The 13,519-nt window shown below is 40.4% G+C and overlaps 1 protein-coding gene across 1 annotated transcript in view; it reads right to left on the reverse strand.

Moving 5' to 3' along the window:
• Ulk2 (unc-51 like autophagy activating kinase 2) overlaps positions 1-13,519 on the reverse strand; it is a 77,357-nt gene that overhangs the window by 38,842 nt on the left and 24,996 nt on the right. The window contains exons 12-13 of the mRNA XM_057774347.1: positions 11,915-12,003; positions 6,545-6,716 (exon numbers count right to left, since the gene is read on the reverse strand). Of these exons, the coding sequence (XP_057630330.1) occupies positions 6,545-6,716; positions 11,915-12,003 (261 nt within the window). The remainder of the gene's footprint in view (positions 1-6,544; positions 6,717-11,914; positions 12,004-13,519) is intronic.

The following is a 13,519-nucleotide window of genomic DNA, read 5'->3' on the forward strand; positions in this document are numbered from 1 at the left end:
GGCAAGGAGAAGAGAAAAGCTTACTACCAGAGAAATGTTCAAGTCAGGACTGGTTTTGGTGCCATATTCTTTTATTTACCATCCCCTTACCGACACACACATGCACATACACACACGCAGGAAGGTAGAAAAAACCTCTTGAAAATATGCCTCAAAAAAAGGGAAAAAGAACAAGAAAGAAACTGAGGGAGGAAGGGAGAAAGGGAGGAAGAGAAGAAAGTATATTAGAAAGATGATGGGTAAGATTAGGCTCTTTTTCATCTACTTGACCCAAGGAAATAGAATGGTAAATCTATTCTAAATTTATAAATCTATAAATCACTATACATCACAGAACCCTAAAAAGGCTTCAAATAACCAGCAATACCAGATACCTAAACCTTTCAAAGTGGGACTAAAGACAGATTATATAAAAGTCTGTTTTAAAAAAGACAGGCTGGCTCAGCTGGTAAGGACGCTTGCACCAAGCCTGAGGACCTGAGTTCAATCCCCAGGACCCACATAGAAGGAGAGAACTGAATTCTTCAAGTTGTCCTCCAATCGTTACAAATACATATACATATATAAATACAATAAAAAACTTAAAGCAGAGCGTGACGGCACACACTTTAATTCAGCACTTGGGAGGCTGAGGCAAACAGATCTCTGAGTTTGAGGCCAGTCCAGTCTACAAAGCTAGTTCTAGGACAGACAGAGCTACACAGAGAAACCCTGTCTGGGAAAAAAAAAGACAAAAATTAAAGTTAGAACATAGTAAACAATAGCATATTAGGTTTTTGATAAATGACCAGATTATAACTGTTTATGCTATGGAGAAAAAGATGTTACTGTGAGAATATGGTTATGTTTCATTATGATAACCATATTACTAGGTATTCTTACTATAAAAAAATATCCTATACCTTAAATATAACCACAGAATTTGTTTTAAAATATACAGAGGAAAAAGCAGATATAGAAGCCTTCTCCAATTTACTATAGGCAGCAATGCTCATCCACAACTAAGCTCAAGACTAGATATAAGTACTTGAGACAGAATCAAACTGGTCCCTGTACTACAGAATGCCACAGAGAATTAAAGGTAAGAGTACTACAGCTCAAATGACTGACAAAGTAAGTTATTAAGTGAAATTTTACACTAACTCTTGAAACTACAGGCATTCATTATACACTAAAATACTATCAGGATTATATTCTTTAGGCAGAAGACCATGTCAGAGTAGTCTTCCCCAAAGGAAACAGTCCAATGAAATGCTACAGCCATATATACCACCCAGTAGAGACAGTGAGGTAAGACACAACTTTCTTTTTTCTTCTCTTTCTCTCCTTTTTTCCCTTCCTTTCTTCCTTCCTTATGTGTGTGTTTTGTGTTTTTTAAATTTTTATACATATTTATGTATTTATTTATATAGTCTCATTATATAGCTCTGGTTGTCCTAGAACTCATTAGGTAGACCAGGCTGGCCTTGAACTCAAGAGATCTGACTGCCTTTGCCTCCCAAGTATTGGGATTAAAGGTGTGTATCACTATGCCTGGCTAAAACACAGTTTTCAAGCTTCCAGTGTGGGTACACCTTTAATCCCAGCACTTGGCAGATAGAAGCAGTCAGATCTCTGAGTTTGAGACCAGCCTGGTCTACAAAAGCAAATTCCAGGAGAGCCAGGGCTACACAGAGAAATTCTATCTTGAAAAACAAAACAAAACGAAATCTTAATTGGCTTTATTTTCTACTGTAGAATTAGTAAACGCTTTTGCTTTGTTCTATGAAACAGGGTAATTGTTCCATAGACTAAATAGTCGAGGCTGGTTTTAGAGTCAGAAAGGACTAGAGAAGGAAAAACAAAACAAGGAGCCATGGGTTAAGGACAAATCATATTCCTTGTAAGGTTTGGACAGAGTGACAGACCATAGGAAGTAATAACTAATTCCTTAGCATTGGGTTATTTCCTATAACTCTTTCTGTGAAAAGATTAAGGAAAGTGAGCTTAATTATGATGGCTGTCATCTCTGTAACTGTAATACTTGTGATTTCATGTGAAACTTCAGTGTAACGACTTCATTTTGATACCCTGAGCCCTAGTCCACAGGTTAGTTAGTGTAAAGCAATGACTTCCTATAAATTTATACTTTTCTGCTGAGTTCTTAATTTGCCAGATTTTCAATTATAGGAGCTCTTATTTTACACTGCAATATTTTGTTTCTTTACACTCATGACTAAGGGGATTTATGAAGTTGAAGAGGTGTCTCAATGGTTAAGAGCACTGGCCACTCTTGCAGAGGCCCGGGTTCTGTCTCTAGCTCTCACACAGCCACAGCCATTCATAACTCCAGCTCTAAGTGGTCTGGTTCCCTTCCCTTGCTCTTTAAAAATAAACCTTTAAAAATACAGAGAATTTTTTTTTTTTTTTTTTGGTTTTTTGAGACAGGATTTCTCTGTGGTTTTGGAGCCTGTCCTGGAACTAGCTCTTGTAGACCAGGCTGGTCTCAAACTCACAGAGATCCGCCTGCCTCTGCCTCCCAAGTGCTGGGATTAAAGAAATACAGAGAATTTAACTGGGGCTGGAGAGATGGCTCAACAGTTAAAGAGAGCCTTCCTAAGGACCCTAGTTTAGTTCCCAGCACCTGCATGGCAATCCACAACTGTCTGTAACTCTAGTACCAGGGGATCTGATGTTCTCATACAGACATATGTGCAGACAAAACATCAATTCATGAAATAAAAATAAATAAATCATTTAAAAAAATAATAGAGAATTTAAAGTGTTCAAAAGGAATTAAAGGTGTGTGCCACCACGACTAGCTCACATCAATTAAGACTTTTTAAACTAGGCCTGCTGCTAAGCCTGATGACTAAAAGGAGGAAGGAGATGACTCCTGAGGGTTGTCTTCTGACCTCCAGGCATGCAGGCACACACACTAAATAATAATTATCAGATTCTTTCATTTATTTGATCTATAAATAAATTGCAAAAGAATTTTTTAAAGAAAAGATTGTAAATTGGGGAGTACAAGAGAAATTAGAGGTACAGTCTCTTGACACAGATATAGCATGAATAATAAAAACCCAGAGACAGATGCTGGGGTTCAACCCAAAAACCAGAAAAGTAAAGCAGCCAAGTCACTAGAGAAGTATCTCTTCCATGGCTGGGTGACCACAGACTAAACTAAGCCTCTCCCTCCCCTCCCATCTTATATTTCCTCTAGTGCTGGGATGAAAGGTGAGAATCCCTAGTACTGGGATTAAAAGTGTGGGGCACCATCACTTGGATTTGTTTCTGCATTGATCTTGTGTAGCCCAGGGTAACCTTGAATTCACAGAGATCTGTCTGCTGCTTATCTCTGAAATCCTGGGATTAAAGGTGTGGGCCACCACTGCCTGACCTCTGGTGGTTTAGCTTTGCCCTTCTGATCTTTAGGCAAGCTTTATTTATTAAAACATTAGTATCACTATACACAGAGACAAATTCTGCACTCATATTTTATAAGGTACCCACTTCGAAGAAATTCTGGTATCTGTACACAGACATGTTGTCAGAATTCAGTCTGATAAGCCAATGGTATTGGGGTGACCTATAATACATCTTACTTGTGGTTTTGAGCCTAGTCTTTAATGGCTGAGCCATCTCTCCAGCCTGACCTTTAATGCATTTTAAATACTGAAATTTCAGAAATAACTTATTGTAAATCAGTAGAGAAATGGGCAAACTGAGCTTTAGTTGTCTTGTAAAACTGAAGCATTAAAATGAACTAGTCACATGACTACTCATGCATTCAGATGCATAACAAAAATAGAACAAAAAATATAGAAACAAACACTGTAGAACATTTATTTCAACAAAAGAGAGAGAGAGAGAGAGAGAGAGAGAGAGAGAGAGACCATGTTTTATATGGGTTCAGGTACAAAGGATCAAAACATCTACAGGAAGAATACATAACCTGAGGACTGAGAGGAACGAGACTTTAGATGTACTGGTAGTATTTGCCTATCTTTAGAAAAGTACTTCAAATAAATACAGCAAATCCTAACATGCAGAAGCAGCATGTTACAGTGGTGACTTGAGTTTCTGCTGTACTATTTTGTTTGAAATATTTCTTTTTTTTTTTTTTTTCCGAGACAGGGTTTATCTGTAGCTTTGGAGCCTGTCCTGGAATTAGCTCTTGTAGACCAGGCTAGCCTTGAATTCATAGAGATCTGCCCGCCTCAGCCTCCTGCTCTGGGATTAAAGGCATGAGCCACCACTGACTAGCTTGAAATATTTCTTTTAATAAAGAAAGCAAGTTACTGTACTACAGGATGATATTTAAAGGTAATCCTAGTTTTCACAGCATTGATTCTAAACTGCACACTTGCTGTGGTCCATGTTTTCCTCTCTTTGTTCACGCTGGGGATTATGATCTTGCAAACAAACAAGCAAGGACAATGCTGAGAAGAAGCACACAGTTACTAAGTGGGTGCTTAGTAACTTAAGCAACTACACAGACCTAATGCAGATCTCTTCTGCACACAGGAAGTACCAAATCTCGACTTCCCCTGATCCTAATCCCTGCACAACCACATCATGGGTCTCTACCTTGTCAACATTTCTGCCTAATTTCTCTTTTCTATGGGTTTTCTGGCACTCTTCACCATTCTAATCAGTCCTGGCTAAGTTTATTTAATCTGGACTCTCTGCTGAAGAGTCTTCTAAAGCTAAGTATGGTGGTACATACCCATTATAATCCCAAGACTCAAGAGGCAGACACAGGGAGATTGCAAGTCTGTTGTCAGCATGGGGAAAATCCTGTCTCTTAAACAAACAACTGACTTTTAGATTTTTTCCCCTCAAATTGATTCCTCCTTTACTTCATCTCTTTAAAGATACTTGCTCATCTGGGGACCTCTCCCTGGACACCTGCGAGCCCCTCTAGAGTCAAGTCTCTTGCCAACCCTAAGATGGCTCCCTTAGTTAGGATATATACTTCGCTGCTCCCGTATCCATCCTTCCTATATCCCAACCATCCCATTCCCCCAAGCTCCTCCCATCCTCCCCTTCTCATGTTTCTCACCCCATTTCCCCTTAGCCCCATGCCACCTCACCCACAAGTTTCCAGTTTTTTTTTTTTTTTTTTGGTTTATTTCGAGACAGGGTTTCTCTGTAGCTTTTTGGTTCCTGTCCTGGAACTAGCTCTTGTAGACCAGGCTGGCCTCGAACTCACAGAGATCCACCTGCCTCTGCCTCCCAAGTGCTGGGATTAAAGGCGTGCGCCACCACCGCCCGGCAAGTTTCCAGTTTTTGCCCGGCAATCTTGTCTACTTCCCCTATCCAGGCGGATGACTGTATGTTTTTCTCTGGGTTCACTTTCTTATTTAGCTTCTCTAGGATCACAAATTATATGCTCAATGTCCTTTATTTATGGCTAGAAACCAATTATGAGTGAGTACATCCCGGGAACCTGAAATGACCCTATCCTATACTGATGAATATCTTGCCTATCACCTTAGAACCTTCATCTGGTGATGGATCGAGATAGAGACAGAGACCCAATTTGGAGCAACGGTCTGAGCTCTTAAGGTCCAAATGAGGAGCAGAAGGAGGGAGAACATGAGCAAGGAAGTCAGGACCATAAGGGGTGTACCCACCCACTGTGACAGTGGAACTGATCTATTGGGAGCCCACCAAGGCCAGCTGGACTGGGACTGAATAAGCATGGGTTGAAACTGGACTCTCTGAACATGGCGGACAATGATGGCTGATGAGAAGCCAAGGACATTGGCACTAGGTTTCTTTTTTTTTTTTTTTTTTTGGTTTTTTTTTTGTTGTTGTTGTTTTTTTTTCGAGACAGGGTTTCTCTGTGGTTTTGGAGCCTGTCCTGGAACTAGCTCTTTGTAGACCAGGCTGGTCTCGAACTCACAGAGATCCGCCTGCCTCTGCCTCCCAAGTGCTGGGATTAAAGGCGTGCGCCACCACCGCCCGGCTTGGCACTAGGTTTCGATCCTAATACATGAACTGGCTTTGTGGGAGCTTAGCCTGTTTGGACGCTCACCTTCCTGGACCTAGATAGAAGTGGGAGGACCTTGGTCTTCCCGCAGGGCAGGGACTTTGGACTGCTCTTCAGTAACAAGAGGGAAGGGGAATGGAGTGGGGGAAGGAGAAGAGGAGTGGGGATAGGGGGAGGGGAGTGGGGGGAGGGGGCAATATGTGGGAGGAGGGGGAGGGAAATGGGAAACAGGGAGCAGGTAGAAATTTTAATTTAAAAAGAATAAAAATAAATAAAAAAAGATACTTGCTCATTCTGCTTGCTTCTCTCTCTCTGTTTGCATGTAAACATAATTTGAGATCATTTCTTTAAACATTTTCATTACCTTCAGAATTAAAAAATACTATCTTACAGAAAATCAATCACTAAGCATATTTTAGAAAAGTAGGTATATAATTCCGAGAATTCAAAACAACTAAATAAATGCTCATTTGTAAAGGTGCCCTACACAACAAGTTTAAATATAGAGGTTTAAATTTAGTAAATAAAAAAAATATAATGTGTACAAGTAGAAAAGATTCTCACATGAGTGGTCTGACGAGATGTTGTGTGGAACCAAAACAAAGTCATCCGTGTCACAAGAAGAGTTCTTGCTACTATTACTGGCAGAATCTTTGGACACCTGTAGATAGTTGGGAGGACCCAATGGTGGGGAGGATAAGTTTTCTTCCTGAATATGCTGCATATCTGGAAGGGACTAAAATTAACAACATAAAATTAAAACTGTCCTAATCATCAAATGCAAGTCAGAATAGCCTGAAGAGTACTGCTTTTGTAAAAATGGTAATAAACTTCCATCTAAGATTTCACACAAAAAAAAAAATCTTTTCAGAAATCTTTCTTTTAGAAAAGCAGTTTAAAATGTTTGCAGAAAGACTTCCAAAACATTATTCTAAAAATGATCCTTAAAAACACAGCATTTATCACATGTAAATATTAAACTTGCTTGGAGCTTTAGAGAAACTGACTTCTCGGTCACTGCAATTTCCCCAGTCCCAGATCATGGCCTTGCAAATCAGACACTATTTAACTATTTACTTAACAGCTACACATAAAATGTCTAGTGACTTTGGACATAAAAAGTTCTAGACATATTAAAGAAAACATTGTACACAGAAAAGTAAAAGACCATATTATGAAAAAGAACAGACATATAAACATGTGTAATGTCTGTTAGACTACAAGTTTACACTCAAAGAAAGATTTAGATAACCTAACATGGGTGTTTTCTTTTTATTTTCTATTTTATTTTTTTAAGGAGGAGGTGGATTGTCTGTGGGAGATAGGACAAGAAAGGAAGAGAAGTATATAATTACATTTAAATGACTTAGGCATAAGTCATATCTTTAGGCATTTGCCAAGTTTAAAGACTCTGGTGATAACTCTACTGAAATGCCTTGATTGTACAATGGTTCTAAATCAATTTTATAACTTGTGCTGAGTCTCTACGGTTCCTGTATTCAAAGAAGGAAAAAACAAACAGCAACAACAAAATTCTACATCATGTTCTTTAAACCCAAGCCTTAAATATCACTTCTGTTGAGACTTTGAATTAACAGTTGGAATGAAATGAGTCTGAAAGCACTTTACCACACGTTTGTATGTGTTTATGTGTGTACATCTGGGCATGTGTGAAGTTGTGTGTGCAAGTGCACATGTATCAAGAGATCAAAGGTCAAACTCTGATATTGTTCTCCAAAAGCCATTCATCAATGGTCCTGGAACTATATAGACCAGGTTGGCCTTGAGCATACAGAAATTTACCTGTCTCTGCTTCACAAGTGCTAGGATTAAAAAAAGCATGTACCATTGGCTCTGGCCCTGATCTTACTCTTTAAGAAAAAATTTACTTATTTTGATTTATGTGTATGTGCCACAGAGGCCAGAAGAGGGTGTCAGATCTTTTGGAGTTGGAGTTACAGGCAGTTTTAAGCTGCCTGGCGTGGGTGCTGGCAATCTAATTTAGGTCCTCTGGAGGAGGAGCAAGTACTCTGAACTCCAAACCATTTGTCCAGCTCTCTCACATTGTTTTTTTGAAACAAGGTCTCTTGCTGGGACCTGTGGCAAATCTCCCTAGCCCCGTGTCCTTATTTTGTGTGTCTCAATATGTAGTGAAAAATTCCCTCACCTCCCTTTTGAAGACTGCCTGAAAGCAATGAAGTGAAGGGAAGGTGAAGGACGGCCACTGCCAAGCACTGACTGTGACCCAGGCACTCTACGTGGCACAGCTCTGATTCTAGCTGTGCTCTGCACTTCATTTCACAACTACATAAACTAGAATATACAAGCTCAGAGGGTTAGGTCATTTCCCCAATATTACACAATTAAAAGTCAGTGAAACTGACTACCTAACTCTATAATTTTTTGCCAGTGACTTAGACTGAAACATTGGAATTTCTTTCTCTGCTATCCAAAAGCGCCTACATTCACATCCACCTGTCCTTTCTTATCCTGTTTGAAGTGATGCTTTTCTTGTATCCAGAGCTTACCTGTCTAGCCTGCTCTGTATTCCATTTTCTCTACCTTTTCATGGCACGGAGCAGATCGTGGCTTTTACATAAACATGCTTCATTTTTTCATCTCAAATCCCCACCTCCCTATGATTACTACTCACAGCGTAGCCCTGGCTGTCCTGGAACTCACTAAGTAGAACAGGCTGGCCTCACACTTGCAGAGATGTATCTGCCTCTCTCTCCATAGTACTGGGATTAAAGGTGTGTGCTACTGTGCCTGGATTTTTTTTTTCAAGACAGGGTTTCTCTGTGTTGCTTTGGAGTGCCTGGATTTTTTTAAAAAAATTATCTCAAGCCGGGCGATGGTGGCGCACGCCTTTAATCCCAGCACTCGGGAGGCAGAGGCAGGCGGATCTCTGTGAGTTCGAGACCAGCCTGGTCTACAGAGCTAGTTCCAGGACAGGCTCCAAAGCCACAGAGAAACCCTGTCTCGAAAAACCAAAAAAAAAAAAAATAAAAAAAAATAAAAAAAAATAAAAAAATTATCTCTTTACTTATTTTTTATTTTTGCAGGGGTAGAGACAAAACTAAGGGCCTCATACACAAACATTGGGCTGCTCCTCACTTTTTCCCCCTCCTCACTTTTAACAATTTTCCCTGAAATCATCAATCTTCACTTACTCAAATTCCTCACCCCACACATTCTGAACTTGGGAAATAAGAAAGGTAACTTGAGGGCAAAATCCTATCTGTGAAAAGTTGCATGGTGCAACAATACAAAACCGTTTTGAAAAACTTTAAAGAGAACAAGTGAACACAAGAGCCTCCTGGCCATCTTGTTCCAGGAGGGCCTTATAGGGAAATACTTTCCCAAGTTCAGCGAGTCAGACACTCAGAGGCCACTACAGCTCTGGTCCAAGGGGACAGGCTCCACTGAAGTTGGCACTACCCACATGGCACTGGTTTTTCAGGCATGACCATGCAAGAGTGAGTGGGTAAAGGAGGACTTGGCAAGGTTTAAGGAAACTGCTGAGGCCCAGGCAATATACAAAAGGGTCAGACTCCCTGTATGGAGCTCTTTAGTGGGCTGTGAATGAAGCCTTGAAGGTGAAGAGCTCTGATGGAGCCCAGATGATACTACCATGAACCCTAGATGCAGGAAATGAAGCTGTGGGGTTTGATATTTGTCCTGTCTGCTTCAGCCTTTGATATCTTCATGTTTCTCCTTTCTGAATAGGGAATGTCTACCCTGGTCATTATATGTTGGAAGCACCTAACTTTTTTTTTCATTTCACATGGGTTCACAATAAAGAATGCCTTGATCCTTACAAGACTCTGGACTTCAGAACAATGTTGGAATGTTAAGACGATGGAGACTTTTAAAGTTGGATAGAGTGCATTTTGAATTAAGAGATGACTAATTGTTTGAATGCAAAATGTCCCCCACTGGCTGATGTTTCAACACTTGGGCACTAGCTGATGGCACTGTTTTTGGAAGTTGCGGAACCTTTTAGAGATGGAGCCTAGTTGACAACGTAGGCCATAGGTGTGTTCTTCTAAGTTATAGTTTGGCCCAAGGTCCTCTCCGCTTCTTGATCCACACAACCTTGAGCCAGTTTTTTCCTGCTGCCACAGCCTTAGGCAGCTCTTGCCACTGTATCTTTCACATCATAATGAACTGTATACCTTTCAACTGTGGGCAAAAGTAAACCCTCCTTCTTCTTCCAAGGCACTTATCACAGCAGCAAGAAAAGTAACTAATATGTTACCCTAAGTATTCCAGAAAGATACAGGAAAAAGCATTCTTTCTTTCCTCTTAAACTGTCAAATTCAGCCAGGCGGGTAGTGCAGGCCTTTAATCCTAGCACTTGGGAGGCAGAGGCAAGCAAATCTCTGTGAGTTCGAGGCCAGCCTGGTCTACAAGAGTTAGTTTCCAGGACCAGCTCCAAAGCTATAGAGAAATCCTGTCTCAACATCCCCCCCAAAATAAACAAAAAAAAAAAGAAGAAAAATGGTCAAATTTACAGAAATGTAAGCCTTATGAACACATCACGTTTTTTTAAATTTGGTTTATATTTGTGGGGTTGTGAAAGAAAGAGTTTTTTGGTTTTTGTTTATTTTACCCTTTTCTACGTTACTTTTGGTATGTGTGTATGTGTGTACCTATGGGTGCTCTTGTCTGTCTGTGTGCATCTGGAGGCTAGAGTTGACTTTGGATTCCTTCCTCTCTCACCTTATTTTTTGAAACAAGTTCTCTTTGGTTAGTCTGGCTGTTCTGTGAGCCTGTGGGATCTACCTACTTTGAAACTGCACCATGCTGGGTTTATAGGTTTATGTGCCATCATGCCCAGACTGTACATGGATGTGGGAGATCTAAACTGAGGTCCTTATGCTTATGCAGCCAACACTCTGAGCACTGAACCATCTTTCTAGCCCATATCTGACGGTTTTAAAACTAAAACTCATCTTTCAGCAGTAAGCTTTGTTCTGCATCTATTCTGTCTGTGGTACCCGGTTTCTCATGAAAATACTAATAGCAGCTGTCGCCGACTGTAAATTTACTGGGTGAGGGTTTATGTTCGGTTATCCTTGAGGTAAACTGCATTCACTTCACATATGAAGAAACAAGCTCAGAGAGATTAAGGCACTCATCCCATTACCATGTCAATATGGGATACAGGAGCTTTCAAGCTTCCTTGTAAACTTTTACATTGTCTCAACTGGGTAATAACACAGTCGCCTTCTTTTATGGCTCCCCTATCTTTCTGCCAGAAGCCAAAAACTTCATGTCTACTTGGCTAATATGTAAAATACAACAGCTGACACAAGAGCTCCCTGGGCCTTCAGCTGTAAAAAGTCTCAAGATCATAAGGCTGCAACAGAGATCTGGAGATTAGCCTAACAATATGTAGAAAAGAACTAGGTAAAATAGAGAATAGAGCCGGAAGGACAAACAACCAGAAAGTCAGAAGTCTTCAGGGATAAGGAAGCTGCACTTAAACTGGAGAGGACACAGCCTTAAGGATTAGCTGGAAAACTTCAGGAGACTGTAGGGACTTGAGTGGCGGGGCTAGTAATCACTGTGAAATCAGTAACATCTAGTTCCAAGGTTATTTCCCCATTCATCAAATGCTATGGAATCTGAACATTTACAGTGTACAGTATTGTTTATTGCTTTTCCACCTCTAATGAGCATGCTTTGTTTGCATGTATCACTAAATTCCCACGTGGAACAACAAGGTGGTAGTTAATAATCACTGTTCAGAAAAAAAAGGCCTACAGACACATCATTTTTACTGATATTATGCAGTTAACAGAGCAGAGGGCCAATGGTGGGTCTACTTGATGTCCTTTCTTCTAGACTTCAGCTCCATAGCAAACATACTCACTAAGAGAACAAAAGCCCTAACTCTGAAATCATTTTTAATAAAACCCAACTTACTGGTGGAGAGGCAAAGCGACAAGATGGTGAGCTGCCGCAAGAGCTTCCAGGGATAGGGCCAGCATACACAGGCACTGGGACGGGGCAAGCTGGGGAAGAAGCACAGTCAAAAATCTGCATCTCTCTATAGTGGGTTGTAAGATCTGCCTAACAGTACAAGCTCTAAACCAACTACAATCTTATTTTAACCCAAAATTTGTATTCATCTATTCATTAATTGTTACAAGGATGGAACAAAAAATGCAACAAAATATTTAAGAAAGAAAAAAAGAGCCAGGTGTGATGGTATACACCTTTAATTCCAACACTCACGATATTTAGAGGCAGATCTCTGTGAGTTAAAGGTCAGCCTGGTCTATAGAGGAAGTTCCAGGACAGCCAGACTATTAAATAGAGAAACCCTATCTCAGGGGGGGAAAAAAAAAAGGAAAGGAAAAAGAAAAAAATGGCTGGGCAGATGGCTCAGCAGGAAAAGGTACTGGCAGCCAACCTGACCACTTGAGTTCGATCCCTGGAACCCATGGTATAAGGAGCCCAACCAAGTTGTTCTTTAACTTCCACATGTGTGCACATACACGAATACACAAACACACACACTAGGTAAATAAATGTAACAAGAGTTACATCAAATGCCTTACAACCATCTAAAACTCTTCTGGATTTCTTGGGCACCTGCACTCAAGTGTAATATCCACACACAGACATGAAGATATGCTTAAAAATAACAAAGATAAATGTTTTTAGATTTTAATTTAACAAAAATATAAAATTTGGACTAGAGTGATGACTTAGCAGGTGAATGTGCTTGCCACCACACCTGACAACCTGAGTTTGATCACCAGGACCCACATAGATAGAAGGAGAGAACTGATTCCTGCAAGTTGTTCTCTGTGTGTGTACACACACACACACACTCACATGCGCACACACCGTGAAAATAATTTTAAAAATTTCAAAAAAAATGCAGCAGTTACTAAATCTTTTCAGTTTGGATGTAGAAAGAAAAAAATGTTGTTGAACAAACACAATTATAGATTGTAGTGATATTTTATGTTTTAAATAAATAAAGCTTGCCTGAAGATCAGAGAGCAGAGCTAAGCAACTAGAGGCCAGGCAGTGGTGGCTCACACCTTTAATTCCAGGACTCAGGAGACAGAGGCAGATGATTCTGTTAGTTCAGTGCCACCCTGGGCTACACAAGATTGAATCTGTTTAAAAGAGAAACAAAGCTCACACAAAGGTGATTTCAGCACTCGGGATCCCACGCCATTAATTCCAGCACTAGGGAGGTGGAAGCAGGAGTGGGATGCCTGGGCAGAGAGAGGAATATAAGGCAGGAGGAGACAGGAGCTCAGTACAGTCTGAGGTTTGGTGGAGATAGATCTAAACAGTCTGAGGACAGGATTGTCCCTTCAGTATTAGCATTGGTAGAGGTGAGAAAGCTGACCACTCTGCTTCTCTGATCTTCAGCATTAATCCCTATGTCAGACTCTGGGTTTTTATTATTAATACCAATTACAATTTGGGCTACAGGTATATAGGCAATGCTCAAGGAATTTTTGAGAAACAATAAAAAATTATCCGGGTGGCGCACGCCTTTACCCA

The sequence above is a fragment of the Chionomys nivalis genome, chromosome 7 (assembly GCF_950005125.1).
Source record: "Chionomys nivalis chromosome 7, mChiNiv1.1, whole genome shotgun sequence".
Classification (NCBI taxonomy): Eukaryota; Metazoa; Chordata; class Mammalia; order Rodentia; family Cricetidae; genus Chionomys; species Chionomys nivalis.